The 20,889-nt window shown below is 32.1% G+C and overlaps 1 protein-coding gene across 1 annotated transcript; it reads left to right on the forward strand.

The window, feature by feature from the left end:
• The first annotated feature begins 9,171 nt into the window (after window positions 1-9,171).
• Window positions 9,172-10,597, forward strand: LOC107959723 (uncharacterized). Its single transcript, XM_016895850.2, has one exon. The coding sequence runs from the start codon at window positions 9,365-9,367 to the stop codon at window positions 10,289-10,291; it is 927 nt and encodes a 308-aa protein (XP_016751339.1). The 5' UTR covers window positions 9,172-9,364; the 3' UTR covers window positions 10,292-10,597.
• The last annotated feature ends 10,292 nt before the right edge of the window (window positions 10,598-20,889 follow it).

The following is a 20,889-nucleotide window of genomic DNA, read 5'->3' on the forward strand; positions in this document are numbered from 1 at the left end:
ATTAAGGGCTTTCATATACCAGTGCGATTATTTCTCCGTATAGTTTGCTCGAACCTCCGCAAAGCCATATATTATATGTATACATTCATTTTTTATATAGTCTACCTGAACCTCCACAAATCCTCCTTGTTAATTCGAACACTCACTTGTTCCCCCGCAAGGCTGGGGCATTCACCATTTACAGTCTGCATTTACATGCCATACCGAAGGCAAATCACATATCATTTCCCCTTCTCCGTCTTCCATCTCAACCAAATTTCGATAATCCTCCACAACTCTGCATAATTCATACACTGCATTTCATAAACAGACATTCTACCAACACTATTGTTCATGCATGGCACACATTGTGTCAAATATCTTATACATACCTCTTGAATAGACTTACAACCAATCATATATTCCCATATTTACATATAGCATGCATCACGACTTGAACTAATTGATGGTTTAAAACTTGAATGCCCCACTAAAAATAAAGAACCTTATTTGGCGAGCATGTTACAACTCTTTGACTATTAATGAAAATATTGTAAAAAGGCATCATTGATCTGTCGTAATAAGGTATAACAAATTGAACTAGTTTTCGCACTTGAGGAGCTTGAATATAAGCATTTTCATTATGCTTTAGTTAAGTTTTCATAGTTGAGTTTAAATTCAATAAAAAGTATATTTCGAGTCTTTTATTGACCTTAGGAGCCGAATAAGGCATAAATGCGAGCTAACATACTTAGTGAGTGTGTAGGGGACCATTCGAAGGCATACAAACTCAATATTGATTGATGTGTTGCAACACGGGAAGTTCGATGTCACAACATAGGGAGCAGAACATAAGAATCTTGAGACTGCCTTCGGTGTTATGACACAGCCATGAGATGTCACAACACACCCCTGAAGCTACCTTGAACTTGAGGATACTACCTTTGACGTTGATAAGCACTAGGGTGTCGCGACATTAATCCTGTACAGGAAATACTTATGAGCCAGGGGCGTTTTGCTCTGCACAATTAAAAGTTAAACACGAGAGCGTTAGCTGACCTAGGGTTGAGGACAACGACAACCCTAACTCTATAAATAGGTTATTAAACACTTGTTAGAGAACGCCTTTCGATCTTCTTAAGTTTTCTTTGTAATTTTAGTTTTAGTTTTTCCTTTCTTTTAGGCTTTAGGTTTATTTTAGTTCTTCGTATTCATGTTATTTGGAGAAGCTGCTTTGAAGACTTGGAACAAATCTTGTGGATTCTGCGCTTATAATCAATCAAATACAATTCAGGATTCTCTTAACCTTTCACTTGATTTATTCTTTATGCATATCTTATTTGTCAAGATAATTATTTTCATGAGATCCATAATGAACTAATCCTCTTATAGGGTATTAGCAAGTGAATGTGTGGTTAACTGATTACTATGTAAGGTTCTCTTAACGAATCATCTGTTTGAGAGAGGAAGAACTTAAACCCTATGTAACAGTTCGTTTTCAGTGAAATCAGAATAGTAGTTTTGGGACCACAAATCCAAAGTTAAAAATTTTATTTTATTATTTTAAGGTCTGCAACATAATAGTAGCATCGTATAAAAATTTCGTGAAGAAAATTTATCATTTGCATGCTTAATTTGATAAAAAAGACTAAATCGCGTAAAGTGCAAAACTTATGTTCTATTAGAAAAAGTGTTAATTTACTATGAACTTTAATCATGAGTGGCATTAAATGGTGTTTGAACCATTAATTGAATTAGATGAATTGAGTGAGTTGTCTATTGTTGTTTCAGCAATGTTAGCGTAGAAATACACGAGAAAAGGTTGTGATACGTACCTTACATGTGTTCTAGATTCTAAAGTGTCTTAATCGAAACTTGAATCGGTGCTTGTGGTTTGAGAATATCCCGATGTATTCCCAGAAGAGTTACTTGGATTACCACCAGTTAGAGAGGTTGAATTTACCATTGAGCTAGTACTGAGAACATCACCGATATCAATAGCTCCGTACGGAATAGCTTCCACAGAGTTGCAAGAATTGAAAGCTCAGTTGCAAGAGTTAATAGATAAAGGTTTTGCATGACCTAGCTTCTCGCCTTGGGTGCACCGGTTTTGTTCGTTAAGAAAAATGACGGATTGATGAGATTGTGTATTGGCTACCGTCAACTTAATAAGGTCACAATCAAGAATAAGTATCCATTACCTCGAATTGATAATTTGTTTGATTAGTTGAAAGGTGCAACGGTATTCTCGATGATTGATCTATATTTTGGTTATTATCAGTTGTGGGTTAAAAAGTTGAATGTGTCGAAAACTGCATTTAGGACCAGGTACAAACATTATGAATTTGTTGTGATGCCATTTGTTTTAACTAACGCACCCGCAGTATTTATGGACTTGATGAACAAAATTATCAGACCATATTTAGACCAATTCGTCGTGGTTTGTATTGATGATATTTTGATCTATTCCCGAGACGAGACGGAGCATGTTGAACATTTGAGTGTTATGCTCCAAACCCTACATGATAAACAACAGTTTGCCAAATTTAGCAAGTGTGAGTTTTGACTTCGAGAAGTCGATTTTCTAGGATATATAGTATCGACTGAAGGCATTAGGGTTGATCTGAGTAAAATTTCAGTAGTTGTTGATTGGAAACCTCCGAGAAACGTATCGAAAGTTAGAAGTTTTCTGGGATTAGCTGGTTATTACAGAAGATTCGTTAAAGGATTTTTTATGATAGCTACTCCAATGACGCGACTTTTACAAAAAGATGTGAAGTTCGAATGGTCAGAAAAATGTTAGCAAAGTTTCAATCAGTTGAAAGCACTGTTGACTGAGGCACCAGTTCTAGTTCAGCCTGAATCGGGTAAAGAATTTGTAATTTTCAGCGATGTATCTTTGAATGGTTTAGGCAGTGTTCTGATGCAAGAAGGTAAAGTGATAGCTTATGCTTCCAAACAGTTAAAGCTGCATGGAAAGAATTACCTGACACATGACTTAGAGTTGGCAGCGATTGTATTTGCGTTGAAGATTTGGCGACATCATTTATATAGAGAAAAATGTCATATTTATACCGATCATAAGAGTTTGAAAGATTTGAACCTGAGACAGTGCACATGGCTCGAATTGTTGAAAGACTATGAATTGATTATTGATTATCACCCAGGAAAAGCAAATGTGGTAGCTAATGCTCTGAGTAGAAAATCTCTGTTTGCTTTGTGAGTGTTGATTACGCGGTTTTCATTGTCCGTTGATGGTTTGATTTTAGCTGAGTTAAAAGCTAAACTGTTATTCTTACAATAGATTTGTGAAGCTCAGAAATGCGATGACGCATAGATAGCTAAACGGAAATTATGTGAGACGACTCCTGATTCAAATTTTCAAATTGGACCCGATGACTGCTTAATTTTTAGAGGCAGAGTTTGTGTACCAAGGGATTCAGAGTTAATTCGGAAGATTTTGTATGAAGCTCATTGTGGTAGATTGTCCATTCATCCTGGTAGCACTAAAATGTATAATGATTTAAAACAGATGTATTGGTGGCCGAGAATAAAGCGTGAGATTTCTAATTTTGTATCTAAATGTTTAGCATGTCAGCAAGTAAAAGCTGAACATTAGGTACCTTCTGGTTAGTTGCAGCCAGTGATGATACTGGAGTGGAAATGGGAGCGAGTTACTATGGATTTCGTATCGGGTTTACCCCTATCTCCGAGAAAGAAATATGTTATTTAGGTTGTTGTTGATCGTCTAACGAAGTCAGCATATTTTATTTCGGTACGTACAGATTACTCCCTTGAGAGATTAGCTGAGTTATACGTCTCTGAGATTATCAAATTGCATGGGGTGCCAGGTTCTATTATTTTAGATAAAGCGATTTGAATCGCGATTTTGGAGTAAGCTGCAGGAAGCTCTAAGTTCGCGGTTACATTTTAGTATTGCATTTCATCCCCAGACAGACGGTCAGTCTAAGCGAGTAGTTCAGATACTTGAAGATATGTTTCGTTGTTGTATATTAGAGTTCGAAGGTAATTGGGAGAAATATTTACCATTGGTTGAATTTGCGTACAATAACAATTATCAGTCAAGTATAAAGATGGCACATTACGAAGCTTTGTATGGCCAAAAATGCCGAACTCCTTTGTATTGGACCAAGCTTAGTGAGAAAAAGATACACGGGGTTGATTTGATTAGTAAGACTGAAGAAAAAGTAAAAGTAATCCGTGACAGTTTGAAAGCAGCTTCAGATCAACAAAATTCGTATGTAGATTTGAAACGTAAAGATATTGAATTTCAGATCGACGACAAATTATTTTTAAAAGTGTGCCTTGGAAGAGAGTTCTTCGTTTCAGTTGCAAAGGGAAGCTTAGTCTGCGTTTTATTAGGTCATATGAGATTATTGAAAGAATAGGGTCAGTGGCATATCGGCTAGCTTTACCGTCAGAGCTAGAAAAAGATTCATAATGTGTTTCATGTATCCATGTGACGATGGTACTGATCAGACCCTTCACATATAATTTCTCCGATAGATGTTGAGATTCAACCCGACATGTCGTATAACGAAAAACCGATCAAAATTTTGGCACGAGAGATTAAAGAATTAAGAAATAAAAGCATAGCTTTAGTAAAGGTTCTTTGGCAATGTCATGGGATAGAGGAGGCCACTTGGGAACCCGAGGAAGCTTTGATAAAACAATATCCGAATCTATTCTCTGGTAAGATTTTCAGGGACAAAAATTTCTTAGGGGGGAGAGTTGTAACAACCCGTTTTCAGTGAAATCAGAATAGGGGTTTCAGGACTACAAATTTGATGTCAAAAAATTTATTTTATTATTTTAAGGTCTACAGCATGATATTAGCATTGTATAAAAATTTCGTGAAGAAATTTTATCATTTGCATGTTTAATTTGATAAAAATGACTAAATCGCGTAAAGTGCAAAACTTATGTTCTATTAGAAAAAGGTGTTACATTGCTATGAAATTTAATCATGAGTGGCATTAAATGGTGGTTAAACCATTAATTTAAGTAGTGGACAATTATGGACATCATTAATATGTTTAATAAATGTTATATTAATAATTTAATAATAAATAAACAAAATAAATAAAACAAAAATCACATTACCTTGTCCATCTTCATCTAGCCGAATGCATAAGGAAGAAAACCACCATTTTTGAGCTTCAAACATTCGACCAATCTATATTCTCATGCATGTAAGCATTTTTCATCCCTTTTTTAATAATTTCTATGTTTTTGGAGTCGTTGTAGCTTAATCTAGCTAGCCCGAGGATTAATTTGCAAAAATGTTAAAAGTCTAGGGTTTTACCATGAATGTATATTGGTTACTTTTGATGTTTGATGGATGAAAGTGAATATTTGATAATAGTTGAGCAATTTTTGTGAAGGAATTTTTGATAAATTTGTCATTAAAGTATTTAATTGAAAAATAGAAAAATGTTCAAGGTAAAAATGTAAAATAAATGAATTATAGGGATTGCTAAGGACTAAATTAATATTTGGCTAGCATGGGTGTGGACTAAATTGCATGAACTTGCATTTTTATGAGCTAGGAAATAAATTGTAATGAATTCAAAACTTTAAGGGCAAAAGCATAATTTTTCACAAATATGATTTTTATTTTGATTAAATTGAATAGAATGAAATTGAATGAGCTAAATTTGATTATATAGATCAAGAAAAGCAATGTTCGAATTTAGATCGGGGAAAAGAAAAAGTATCAGATTAGTTGATCATAAATTCTCATTTGCGGTCAAGGTAAGTTTGTACATTTAATTAAAGTTTTATTATGTTCAATTTACATGCTTTTATGTTATATTACAGTATTACGTCTCTACGGAAAAATCCAACGAAGTTTCGGCGACTTTCTGATCCCGTTTGAACCTTAGGAATATATAGGATACAAATGACAAGTCATTAGGGGTTACCGTGTTTCGGGTGCTAGTCCTGTACATCCTACCAGTGGCTGAGTTTTGTTGCGGTAACCTGACAGCTTGTGTGAGCAGCACCATGTAGCTACGTCTTGACTGACAGCTTGTGTGAGCAGACCCATTTATGGCTCGAGAGAGAGCATTGATACGAGATATGAGATAGTAGTGGTTTTGACCACATGTTGACACATAGTGTGCGAGATTCCTTCGTATTCGATATTATTCTAGTGGTTCAACGGGTGTGAAAAAGAGAATATTCAGAAAATGCTTCAATAAGTGATGTTATAGAAGTTTGGAAAGGAATGAGTTGATGATGTTTGAAATATGCTTAGCCATATGCTTGAAAGTATGAATGTTTATAAGTAGTGTATATAAAAGCTAGGATGTTATTGAGATGATTTTCTAAGCTATGAAATTATCTAACTTGAATGGTTGTTGTTGCTTAGGCTAATGCCAAATCATATTGGATTATCTCAAATTGTTTTTGTGCTTATAAATTAAAATGGTAAGCTTTGTTTATGAATTATGAACTTACTAAGCATTTCATGCTTACTTCGTGTTAATTTCTTGTGTTTCTAGATAATCGAAAACTCGTGCGGGTTGGAAGTTTTCGGGAATTCCATCACACTATCCATCGGTTATATCGGTATATTTTAAAGATTTTGAGTCATGATTATAATGGCATGTATAGGTGTTTTGTTTAATGAATTTAGCCATTATGTGTGGCTTGTGTATATGTTATTTTGGTTAATGAACGAATTGGTAAGGTATTAAGATTATAAGGTATTTGGTATGGTTGATAATTTGATGTTGTGTTTTTTAAGATGATGATAAAGAAATGTTGATGGAAATGGTATAGTAGCAATTAATGGTTGGTGTGGAATGAATATAGCATGACGTTGATAATGGTTAGTTAGTGTAGTTTGGAAGTGAACATCTTTTGGTCAAATTGGTGTGGTACAAGTTAGTTGAGAAAATGGTTATTTGGTATTGGTTGTGCATGAAATTTTGGGTATATGAACATATGGATAAATGTGGCATGAAATTTTTCAATTGGTAGATTAATTAGTGAATGAATTGGTTAGGTGTTTAGATAAGTTTAATTGTTGAAATTGAGGTGTCATTTTGGCATATTGGTTGAATGGATAGTTTATATGTTGTGTAAGCTTGAATATGCATATGTAAAGTGTGTCTTAAATGCTTGATTATAGGTTCAATTGGCTTGTGCATGAGGTGTGAGATTGGGTGAGAAAAATGGCTTGGTCTATGTATTATTTAAGTTTCTATTTTTCGTCTACACAGGCAGAGACACGAGCATGTGTCTCAGTTGTGTGTGACACATGTAAGGCGACACGGCCATGCGCCCCCTGTAGCTTTCAAAGGGTTGCAAGTCAGGCTATTACATGGCCTAGCACACGGCCTGGCACACAGACATATGGGGTTATTTCGAATGGTACACAGCTTGACACACGGGCATGTGGCTTGGTCGTGTGACCCAAGTCAGTGAGTTACACGGGTACGAACACGGGCTGGGACACGACCATGTGTTCCTATTTCAAATGTCCACACAGCCGTGTGACCCCTGCAGTTTGAAAATTTTTGCCTTTTTCTGAAAAATTTCATATGTTTCCGATTTAGTCCCGAATCGTATCCAATGTCTTTTTAGGGCCTCGAGGGCTTGTCTAAGGGACCGTATGTATGATTTAAGTTGATATTGCTATGATTTATGTGATGAATTTTTAATGTTAACTAAATGTTCATTGTATGATGTTATGTTCCGGTAACACTCTGTAACCCTAATCCGACTACATATATAGGCTAGGGGTGTTACACCCTAGGCTTGACGACCCTAGAAAGTCATTTAGGTGGGAATTAACCCAAATTTTGTATAGTTTATCCGTGAACACCTTATCCCCAAATCGGTCTGGACTGTAAGGTTGAGAGATAAGTAGTTCTTACCGACTCATTAGTTTAGTGGAAGAATGAGTGATCCTGCTAGGTTAATGACTTGTTGATTGAGTAGAAACCCGAAATAGGAATTAGTTATAACCATCAAAGTAAGCTAATCACCCATAGTTGGATTTGATACAATTCACAAATTAGTTTTCCAAAGTTTCGTTATTTATGCTTTTTTAGTTATTAAATTATAAAAACTTAAAAATCTATCACTTATGTTTTCTCGTACTATGATTTATTTAAAATACTAATTAGATCTATTTGTGTTTAGGTTAGGATTAATTTAGTGTTCTTCTTTCTTGGGTACAATCCTCAAAGTACTTGCCTACTTCGATGTAACTATATAACAACCTGACATGTATACTTGCGGACACCACTTTATTCTATATCTTTTGTCCAATATTCTCACTCTGGACGTTAGTATGTTCGGAGGCAGTCAATCATTCATTGCCAATGGGATGTTCTCGTTACGGAGTTGATGTTGAATTGACTGAACATATTTTGTTTTTGTCCAATATAGCCCAAGTAGCTCGAAAAGCATCAACATTCTATTATTATCCTAATCAAATGGGGTTTGTTTACTTTCCTAGCTGGTGGAACAATATATGTTATTTCTTTCCTAATTTTAGCTCTTTTTATGAATAAGCCTCACAACTTAGCTATACTAGAATTTATAGGTTTCTCGTAATAATTGCCTTTTTTAGAGATTGAAGGATGATCTTGTCCTTATGTGGAAACGAACTCTTGATAAAATTCTCAGAATTCCTTAATCTTTCTCTACCCTCAATCTCTACCTTAAGAGTCACAACCAACGTGAGTACCTCCTGGTCACCCTCTCCCCTAGATGTTATAAAGATTAATTGTGATGCTTCGCTCATGAAAAGCTCCAAAATGGTTGGTTTAGCTGTTGTGGCAAGGAATAACAATGTAAAAGCTATCGATGGAATCAACACAGAGACTAGATCATCGAACGCGTTTGTGGCTAAAGCCTTAGCGATAAGGTTTTTGGCAATATCTTGTACCGGTTGATCTTAGGAGTTTGCTATAAAATTTTTTGGTATTTTTCATGTGTGTTTTATAGTTTATGTTCAGGGTTCATAGTAGTCCCTCCTAATAATGTTGTTTATAAAGTTTGAACTTGCATTTTTCCTTTTGGAGTATAATATATTTTACCATTGTACTTATTGCTATAATTTTTGTTGAAGTTTAATGAATAATGTAACTCAGGAAGAAAAAAACATAAAAAAAATGAAGATTTACGTAGATGTAAGGAAATTTATCTAAATAAAATAATAAAGTTGTGTAACTTTTATAATATTTTACTTAAAAAAATTCCAAAATGCCAAATCTGAGCTATCGAACAGAGTTCCTCGTGGAACAGTTGGCTGCCAATCATTGTACTATTTTATTTATATTCCCAATAAAATTGCGTTGGCCCATTTCTATTGTCCACAAATTATACCTCTTTTCTCAGCCCTTTCATGGAGGATTACACCCTTTCCATACCTCTCCTAGCTACCCCCGCCGGCGCTCTCACCACCACCATTGCCCCTACCAGCTGCGCAACCAAAAAAGATGATGAAAATGGGGTTTTCTCATCGGGTTCCAGTATTATTTACCGTCTTCTTTTGGTAATTCTCATCGGAACAATCTCCATATGGGCAAACCACGAAGCATCAAAAGGATTCAAGGTAACCATAATTAATGCCGCCGCCAAAGAATCTCCGGCAGGGCGACGGTTTGATCTCTTTTACGTATCAAACGATGAAGCCACTCGGATCATCTTGAGCACAAGCGCCGTGGTCGAGAACATTCTTTATGCAGATCAGTCCGAAGACCAAACAAAGAAGCCAGTTCACCATGTCGTTCTTCAGCTGGCTGCCGGCGACAACCTGACAGCGACCAAAGTCAGTGTGGACACAAGCAGAAGCAAAGAACCAGTTTATGTCATCAGTTTAAGTCCATCAATAATGGAGGAAAGTAATGTCAAGTACAGTGTCATATCAACCATACAACGTGCCATGGCTCGGATATGGCTCTGGGATGGCAAGTCCAGGGCTCCACCTTGGCTCATAGCTGGCATGGAAGAGTATATATGGATGCAGGCTGGATTTGGCCACCATGATAAAGAAACAGCACTACATTCAAGATCAAAATTCAGACCAGAACAGTTTTGTTCAGTTCTTTCTCAGGTATGTTCCAAATCAAGTAAGTTGAGGCCTGGGTTGAAGATGAACATTAGTGCCATTTGTGGCGATCATTGGAAATGGGAAAAAACAGGTGGAGTTTGCAGGGAAGAAGATGATAAGAACCCAAAGATTGTGGCACTGGCTTTGGGTTACATTGAGCAGAAACACAAAGGGTATGTTCAAGGATTGAATCAGATTCTAAGAGATGGATGGGATTGAAGAAAGCAGTAGCTGTCAAATTTTTTTGGAACAATTTGGGTTCACATGGTTTGGGGCCAACCAGTCCATTATTTCATGTTGGAACGATATGGACGAGGCATGTTAAAAATGGGTGTTATGTCTTGTTATATGATATTGATATCTCCACCTATTATCAACTGATTCTATAGATAGAATGCAGATCATTTCCCTTTTTTGTATAAATTTTTGTCATTGATTATCTATATTGCTTGTAGGGTGTAAGAAACGGCATTAACGTTGAAGTTTATATTTTCAAATCTATAGAATCTTGACCTTAAAGCGCAACATCATCTTACTTATCTAAAATAAAGTCAAGTTGCCATATTTTATGTTTGATGAGTTGTTTTCGTTTAACCAATTAGAATATCAATCGACGTGAAACACAAAATTGAACAGCAATGCTGAAAATTCCAAGAAAACTCCTCATTATATTCATTAACAAATAAAAGATTAACTTATAGTAAATAATGTTACATGAACAAAAAAAATTAATATTTGTTAATGCCAATTGCAATTTGAAAAAAAAAAGAGTTGGCAGATAAACGTATCATATTTCACCTTTAATCATGCTTATTATTGAATTCAAACATGTAAGATACAATATAAGAATTGAATCCAAAACTTTTAATGCAATTCAAATTTTCTAATGTAGAAGTTTGGATCTTCAAGAAGATTGATACCTAGAAGATAAGTGCCATGGTGTGAAATATAAAAGACATGTTTTTATGGTAGTTTAATTTAGTGGAATTAAACCATAGTAATTTATTGCAATTTAACAAGCTTTGCATAACTTGTTTAGGTTAAAAATGACAATTGACATAGCATTATATAGGAAATTTTTTATTGTGTTGTAAGTGAATTGAATTGAGTTAACCGATTGAAAATCCTAACTTTAGAGGAAAAGTCTTAGAGAGTGTGTGATCTAATTTGAGTATAGGAGTGAGTTTTCTACTTGGTGAGTGAGTGAAACTTATATCATAGGTTGTACTCATTGAGCATAGTGGATTAACTCTCTAGACTAGACCTCGTAGACATAATAAGTTTTAACTACATGAACAAACTTTTGGTGTCCATCTCTATTTTTACTACAGTAGTCACTTAGGCCAATTGCAACTTAACATATATCGAAACTAATATATAACAGGAAAAACTCAATAAACTTTCATTTGGTATCAAAACTAAACACTTGACCCCCTAAGTGGTGATTATGTTTTTGATTTTTTTCTAAGATGGAAAGTTCTTTAGTTACTAGAACCTCCAAGTTGAACAACTCTAATTATGTTTATTGGGCAACCAGAATGAGGGCTTTCATTAAGTCCATGGATAAGAATGTTTGGAGTTTGATTTTGACAGATTGGAAACCTCATTCTATTGATGTTCTAGGTGTGAAGGCTCTCAAACTTGAGATAACTTGGACAAGTGAAGAAAAGAAGCTTGCTAGTGGAAACTCCATAGCATTTAATATTATTTTTTTTGTTGAGTTGATAAGAAAGAACTCAAGAGAATATCAAAGTGCATTACAGCCAAAAAAGCATGGTTACTCTTGAGACTACACATGAGGGAACTGACACTGTGAAGCAAACTAAGCTTCAGATGCTGACACTATTAAGCTCAAATCCTTTAAGATGTAGGAGAACAAGACTTTGACATAGTTTTATACTAAGGTCTATGAAATTTTGAATCAATATTTTGCATTAGGAGAGGAGTATTCAAACTAAAAGCTTGTAAGAAAAATCCTCCGATCCTTTCCTGAAAAATTCACAAATTAGATGAAATTCTTGCAGTTGGAAGGAGGGACCCTAGCAAGTGAGGTGTAACACTCCATTCCCAACACGCCAAGTCTGAGCTATGGATTAGAACTAGATAAAAAATTAAATACAATCATTACCGGTGAAACTAACATCACACAAGAATCATACAATCATACACATATGCAATTAAATATAATTTCACATCCATACTATGCAACATATTCATTTTCAAGTCCCACACGAGTTTACGAAAGCTCTTTTACTAACCCAAGATTGAGCTAAGACCAATTTGTAAAGTTTTTAAAACCTCGAGTTGACATCGTGACTTCATAATTCCCTCATTGCAATTACGCAACTCAGTGAGTCATGCTGCGACGCCAAACACTTCTATGTCGTGATGCCACTCACTGTCAGACTAAGTTGCGACGTCAATGACCCATGGTTGTGATGTTACCCTTATTTTTAGCAACTTAACACATTTAGGTACCTATTCACATGTTTCCAACCAAATCATATTATCACATACATTCATTTGCCAATTCACCTATACCAAAACCTAACAAAACATGCCAAAACAAGCTTGTAACAATTTGAATTCAACCATTTAACATAACATGCAATCCATGTTATTCATTTAAATTCAATTACACCATTTACTTGCCTAACTATGTCAACTTTGCTTATCTTAGATCAACATATGCATATCTACTTATTTTGAGCATCAAGGATCCAAATGATCTTGAAATGAACCAACACAACTATGCCTTTAACATATGTTTCAAGTATGACAATCGTTTGTACCATTTTCAATCATACATCAACTTAACTATCCTATTTACATCATTTTGTAATCTTTTACATGCCAAAACATATAAGTTTATATCATCACTCATACTAGCATGAAACATGATCAATGTTGCACATTTACTAAGTCATAAGGAAATCATATTACTCAAGATTAACCATGCCACAATCTCCATATAACCAACTATCACAACATAACAATTTGCACACTAAGGTGCCCCTATATACATGCCACAAAATTTGGACACATACCATAATTCTATCATCTTTTGATAGTGTGTTTCACACTGATTTGGCTCGGCAAGTTTCGCAAGGTGGCGATCTACAAAAGGAAAGGAAACAATTGTATATATTTTTGAATTTTGATTAAATATATGCAATATACGAATTTTGATTTGATGCAATTGTGTATATATACATTTCTTTATTTAATTTTTTTTACATACTGTTAACTTCCATCTTATGTTTACATATTGCACACAAGAACAACTATATCTATCACATATGAAAATAACTTGATTTATTTGTTTTAAAATGTATATAATTGAACCAAACTCAAGCTTCATGTATATCATTTAATCAAAATCAATGTATACTGACACCAAATTAAAAATCATGATCAACTAAACTACCAGTGTAATAGCAAATATCGTGTGATAATTTCAAATCTTAGTTAATGTCATATTCAAACTATGAAAAACTTTACTCTTAAAAAAATTCAAATTACAACTAGACTCGATTGAATCTAAGCAAACTTTGTCTATGAGTAAGTCTAACCGTAAAAATATGAGGAAACTAAAATGAAAAATATGGATGCTTTTCGAATTAGTAAGACATTAATGGAATCGAAATTTAAATTGGGCTTGTATCAGAAATAAAATTACAATTGGGCCCTTAAAGTTCTTGAGGAAAACTTGGAAATTTATTCCACCTTTGCCCTTACATTTTTGCTCTTTTTTTTTAATATGATGATAAATTTAGCTCTCAATATTTATATTTTTTTGTCAAATTAACTATTATTATTTTTTTGAGCTAAATTTGACCCTTAACCTTTCAAAAATGATGAGTAAAATATTAATTTTTAATGTTGTTGGCATGGCAGTCCATGCGCACATTATGCCAACATAACATTATTTGTTTTATATATCATGTCAACAAATAATAATTCAAAAATTAAAAATCTAAAGTATAAAAAATTCATAAAAGATAAAAAAAAAATATTAGCATGGAGTACACGTTCATTGTCATATAGGTTGTCGTATTGAAAATTTTAACATTTTACTTAGTATTCTCATTAAAAAAAATCATTTCAACTCTTTTTCAAAAGGTTGATGGTTTAATTTGACTCTTTTTAAAAGGTTGATAATCAAATTTAACTAAAAAAAAGAATAAAATCTATATTGATAAAAATATATAAAGATTAAGGACTAAATTTATGATTATACTTTTTTTTGGTTAAGCTGTGTTTTACTTAGAGAGAGATTATACAATATTTAAATACATTTCTATTACCATTACATCATTGATTAGATTGATTGAATATTTAATAATTTGAGTGGTAAGAAAATTAACTCTCACATTTTGCATATTTAGATCATCAAAATTTTTTCCATACTAATTAATTTTGACCTAAATTTAACATGAATTTCTATTTCGTCAGATATTAATTTCACCATTAAAATGAACGGTGGTGATGGCTGACTATTGCTATGTTGATTATAATATTCGATTCCACTATTATTGGTTGAGGAATGATATAATGATAAGGACTAACTTTAAACCACAGCCACACAATTAAGGTGCCTTTATTCCATACCCGTTAATGGAATGGCTAGGCTAGGCTTTCTCTCCAGCCGAGTGTAGAAAGGGAACTAAAAAGAAAAAGGTGATGTCCACTGTTTTTTGGGCCGGCTTTGGATATTTTTTTTCTGATTTATTCTATGCCAGTTATATCTTTTATCCAAGTCTAAGGTCCATTTAAAAAATAAAAGAATTTTAAAAAAAATACGATACTTGAAAGGTAAAATTTAAAATTTATTTTCGATATAAATTAGGGTCTTGAGCAATACTATTCTACCCAAGTCTGATCCGCCCCAAATACATTATATTATAAATTTTAATTATACATGTTAAATAATAATTATATATATTTATATTAAATCATTAAGCTAATAACCACTCATTACCCAAAATCTAAAAGAAACTTTCCTAACTAAATAACTCAAGCCAAAATATAAAATTTTAAAAATTATATTTAACACTAATAAAACATTTATTATATTTATGATAGTGACTTTTAATATAAATACATGTTTAACGCATTTTTAATGTGTTTAAAAACTTTTATTTTAGCGTTTTTAGTGCATTTGGTATATTATTTTTTTAAATAATTATTTTTAAATAAAATTAATCTAAAAAAATTAAATATGGGTAGGCCGGATCGGGCCCAAACTAACCTTTCTTAAAATGGGTCAAGCTTACACAAAAAATAAGCCAATTTTTCAAACCTAGCCTAAACTTAAAAAATTGATCTGTAGATCTTACATGGCCAGACCAACCCAACCTATGAACAACTTTAATCCCTATTGATGTGGATATTTAGTTTTAAAATGACACAATTGTATAAATACATTATTTCTCCACAATATAATCAAATACATGCGATTACTTGTGGAGAAATACACAAATTTTATTTATCTCTGTTATTTTTTAAAGAAATAGAAGATAATTTAAAATTATAAATACATTATTTAAGATAAATATAAAATATTCAAATGAAAAAAATGTGATCTTAATAAAAATTTTAATTATATTTTGATTTTATATTTAAATTTAGTTAATTTGATTATATAGTTGACGTTTTTAATACTTATTTTTTTTAAAAAATTACAAAATGACTTATTTTTTAACTTTTTTATATCCCAATTTATTTAAATTTCTTATCATTAGAAAAAAAAATGCGATTAGACGTGCAAAAAGACACACAAATTTTATTTACCTCTGTTATTACTTTTAAAAAAATAGGAGATAATTTAAAATTTTAAATTCATTATTTGGGAGAAATATAAAATATTCAAATAAAAAACAAACCTGATCTCTGTAAAAGTTTAAATTATATTTTTATTTTTATTTTTATATTTAGTTAATTTGATTATATAGTTATATTTTTAATAATTATTTTTTAAAAAAAGTATACAAAATGATTCATTTTTTTATTTTTTTATATATAAATTTGTCTAAATTTCTAAATTATATATATATATTTAAAAATACCATAATAATTTTATCATACAATAGATAATAAACAAAAAATAGATTCTGAATATTATAAAAAATATCAATTTGCATCTTAATTTATTAATTTATTAATTTTAATATTTAGATTAAAGTTAAAAATTTCTTAGATAATTTAATTTAATTGATATATTTTTTATTTCTCCTTGGAAAATATAGTTTAAAGTTCAAAATAAAAAAAAAACATAATACAATATTTATAAAAAATAAAAAAAAGTATTTAATAAAAATAAAGTTAAATAATTTTTATTTTTATTTTTTATTAAATTTAAATTTAATATTTACAGTAAAGATAAATATTATTATCATAAAAATAAATAAAGATTGAATTTATTATTAATATTAATTTTGAATTTTGAATTTAAATTGTGTTACGGGTTTTAATTAGTTACTTTTAAATTTCAATTTTAGTTACTTTCATCTACTTCCATCCACTCGATCCTTAAATCTTTGGAACTATCTGGTATTCGAGCCAAGAAGGAACAAGTAATTTTGAGTTTTGGAAATCTTCAAATTTTGTTTTCAATATTTTCGAGTTTTAGTTTAACCATCTTTATTAATGTATTATTATTTTTGCTAAGTATTGGTACATAGTCCAGTTAGCTATGGGTTAGGCATGTTAAGGACAGAGTATCCCTATAGGCAATTGTAGTAATCCAAAAATTATGATAGTAGAACCCCAAAGAATCAATTCTTCTACAAGCTTTACCTCCAATCATTCCCAAGACTCTAACCAAACCTCAAATAACACTGTTAATGAACAATAAGAACATTATGAAAATGTTCCCCAAAATTTTGATAATTGGACACTTTCAAGAGTTCCAACAAATCAAATTTAAGAAAACAACTTCTGAAACTTTAAATGCTTTTTGTAGTTATGTTATAAAAACAAAAGAAAAAACTTTACCTATTAAAAAAGAATATGAGACAATCCAATTATTAAATAAAGTCGTCATTAATAAGCTCAAAGAACAAAAATATAAATACATCCATTTCGGATTAGCTCAAGTTGGTGTCAAACCTCTTAGTGTTGAAGCCACTAGAATGTCTCAATTTTAATTGTCTTAAAAGACCAAAGACTTGTTATGTTTAATGATTCCTTACTAGGAATAATAGAAACAAGCTTATATACTAACCCAATATATTTTAATTGCTACCCAAATTTTATGATTTCTTTAATTGATAAAAACATTTTACAATCTTTAACCTTTCTAATTTATACCCATAATTACAAGATGCTTTCTAGATCTAAAGTACTTACTTTAATCTATCAGCTCCATTTCAAAGCTATGTACTCCGTAGTCAACACCAAGGCTTTACTCCAAAGCCCAAAAAGAGAAACCCTTTTAATAGAAACAGACACCTTAAGATCTCATACCACAGTCCCAAAAACAATACAGTGGCATGAAATTAATCTCCCTGACAGATGGAAACTTGAAGGTGCTACAGACCCTGTTGCATCAACCCCAATTAGAAACATTTATTTAAGTGAAATTTCTCATCACCAAGATCGCACAGTTGAATTAATATTCAATAGGCCATATATATTGCCTCCAAGACATTCCTTTGATATAGAAAGTATCAGTACATCCTTTAGAAAGTTAAATATAGAAGAAGAATCAAACCTCGAAACACACACAACAAATTTTAAAACTACTAGAGTCTTTGTTTTTTCCATCCCAACAACATTTAGAACCAATTTACAAGGAATAAATAATTCCTCAAATATAACCCAAAATTCACCGAATATACCACCAACATACTCATCAATGACTAATAATACAATACTAGGAGAAAATTCGGAAATTTTTGTTCTAGAAAAATCTTTTGAAATCAATAAAGAAAGGTGTAGAAAACACTTTTATTCTAACAAAAATAAACAATAGAACATATCTCATCAAAAGATATTAAAATGATAGTAGAACAAAACAATTATACAAATCACAGTCTTTATACAATAGGAAAACAATTGGATCATATTAAAATTTTAGTAAGCCAACCAATTGAGAAAGAATCTATACAAGAGATAATTGAAAAAAAGTTCTAAAGAACAAATTTTTACACCATATGAAATTTCAAAACCTTTCCAAAACCCACCAAAATAAATTTTTTAACAGAAATCCAAAATAGACTTGATGCTTTGGAAAGTTACAAGTTTGAATTAATTGCCCTTGATACCCTAATGCAAGCCCAAGCCTCAATTATGTCATAGATTTTTATCTAGGTCTTAGCAAACCCTTATATGATAGACTCAAAAAGAATCTACAACCTTAGACAAATGATCACACCAATGTTGTTACCCAAATTAAAAAGCAAATTGCTAAACTTCTCTTTTTATATTTAGCTGATCTGAATGCTCCTAAAATAGTAGAAATAGATGCTTGTGAAATAGGAGATGGTGAGATCTTAAAACAAATTAAGTGAGGAAAAGAGAAAATAGTCCAGTTTACTTCCAGGCACTGGAATCCAACTCAGCAAATTTATAGTATTATAAAAAAAACAAAATTTTATCAATTTTTTTATGTATTACGAAATTTCAAAGTGATTTATTAAACCAAAAATTTCTTTTATGAATTGATTACAAATCAGCAAAAGAAGTTTTACAAAAATATGTTCAAAATAGCCTTAAAATAGATTTTTGCAATATGACAATCAATTTTGAGTATATTTGATTTTGACATCGAATATATTAAAGCAGAAACTAATTTTTTGTCTAATTTCCTTACCAAAAAAATCTACAAAAATGCCCCCAAAATTTCGAGACAAAGAAAAGAGAAAATAAAAGAAACATCCCCAAAACTCAAAATTTCTTTAAAACCAATAAAATCTTAGTATGAAATATGCATGCAAGAAGAAAAGGAGGAATCATCATCCTTATCAAAAATCTCAAAGAATGCATCTCTCCAAGATGCACAAGACCCAAATGAAGTTAGTTCTGAAATCAGAAAATGGATTGAGTCCATCTGGCAAAGCACTTTAAAGGAACAATTTATCATATCATCACTTCACCACACTATTTTAGAAAACACAGTTTTAAATACACATGCTAATGTATGGTAATACAAGTTCAATTTATCAAAAAGGTCTTACCCAACTCTGCTACACACCTCACTTATGAGTTCACCATAACTTATCTACCGTATCACTCTGGGTTGTGGATGAACCACAACTGATTTGTAAATAAACTGCCACTTGTGGATACACAATAATGGCAGATAAAAGTTGTCACTGAGTTTGTAAAAAATATGGGTAAACCACTGGTATTTTAGATAAAAACATTTGCAACTAAGTTGCCACTTGGTTCAAGATCAAACCACACTTTGTAGTTATTGCCACTTGTTGTGAGTGCACAACATATTTGCAGATGAAACGAACTGCCACTAGGTTTGTGGATAAGCCACCATTTGTTTGCAAATTATTAAACTGCCACTCTTCCTTCGTACAAATCGTCATACCCCATGCAATGTAATATGACCTACTTTACAATATAATAATGCAAAAATTTGTAGGCATGCTTAACACTTATTTCGTTCAACACTAGCAATAAACATGTTCATGTTTTTAGTAAGGTGATAGCAATAATATCACTTTACAATTTATCAATAATGCTTTAACATTGAGCAAGGTTAATAACACATGTTCATTCATGGCATCATAATGATTCACCAAATCAATATTGCTAAACACGTTATAATAGTGATCATTCAAGCATATATGTTATAGATTCTTTTATAAACACTAAATCAAGGATCAATTAAGTGCACAGAAACTCTTAGGAACATTTCAAGGATCAAGTAGGGGTTAAATTGAACAAAACATAAAATTTTGGGCAAAACTATAACACATGGAGCACATGGCTGTATGACCAGGCCATGTGGAAGGCTATAGGCCATGTGGCAGGGTTACACGACCGTGTGGAACATGCAAAATTAGCCTACGTAGGAGACACGACCGTGTGGAAGGGTCTAGGCTGTGTGGTTCATGAACTACACTAGGGTTTCAGGCCTCATGGTCGTGTGAAAGGTCATGTGGTCCACACGTGTGGCCCACATGCTCATGTAGGCCTTTTTTTTAGGTTCAATTTTTCTTGATTCGCTTGTAAAATAACACACACCTATCACTGGGACCTCGAACGACGTTCCTCGCGCTCATATCTAGTTCGATTCACCTAAAACAAGTCATTCAAAGGACAATTTCACATGAGTTAACGATTGATTTCAAGATTCGTCAAGATTAATCAAGATTATTGAAAGATTTGATTTAAAATCGAGAAAGATCGTTTATTCACTTACAAGATTATTGTTTAAATAGAAATTCTATGAAGATTCAAATTCAAACATTGGGATCGAGTCATTCTTACCTATTCTTGGCTAAGGCTAAGGTTGATGCTAATGGCAATTATGAATTTGATAGGAAACTATTCAATTGAGATTTAATTTTGTTTTGGGAAGCAAAAATAATTTGGCAATAGAGAGAAAATTTATTGTAAAGAAGATGAAAAAGAAAAAGGGGAAAAATATAGAGAATGAAAAGACCAAATCCTAATAGGATTTGAAAAAAAGGAAATTGAAAACCAATTAGAAGATAAATTACTTAAATACCTATGGTTTGGAAATCCTAAGGGAGACATAGGTAATTTTCCCAAAATTTCGACTGAAAAATAATAAGAGAATGGAATTGGGTAAGAGTGTTTCAAACTTGCGTAAGGAAGAGGGAAACAAACATGTT

This window comes from Gossypium hirsutum, chromosome D04, assembly GCF_007990345.1.
Source record: "Gossypium hirsutum isolate 1008001.06 chromosome D04, Gossypium_hirsutum_v2.1, whole genome shotgun sequence".
Classification (NCBI taxonomy): Eukaryota; Viridiplantae; Streptophyta; class Magnoliopsida; order Malvales; family Malvaceae; genus Gossypium; species Gossypium hirsutum.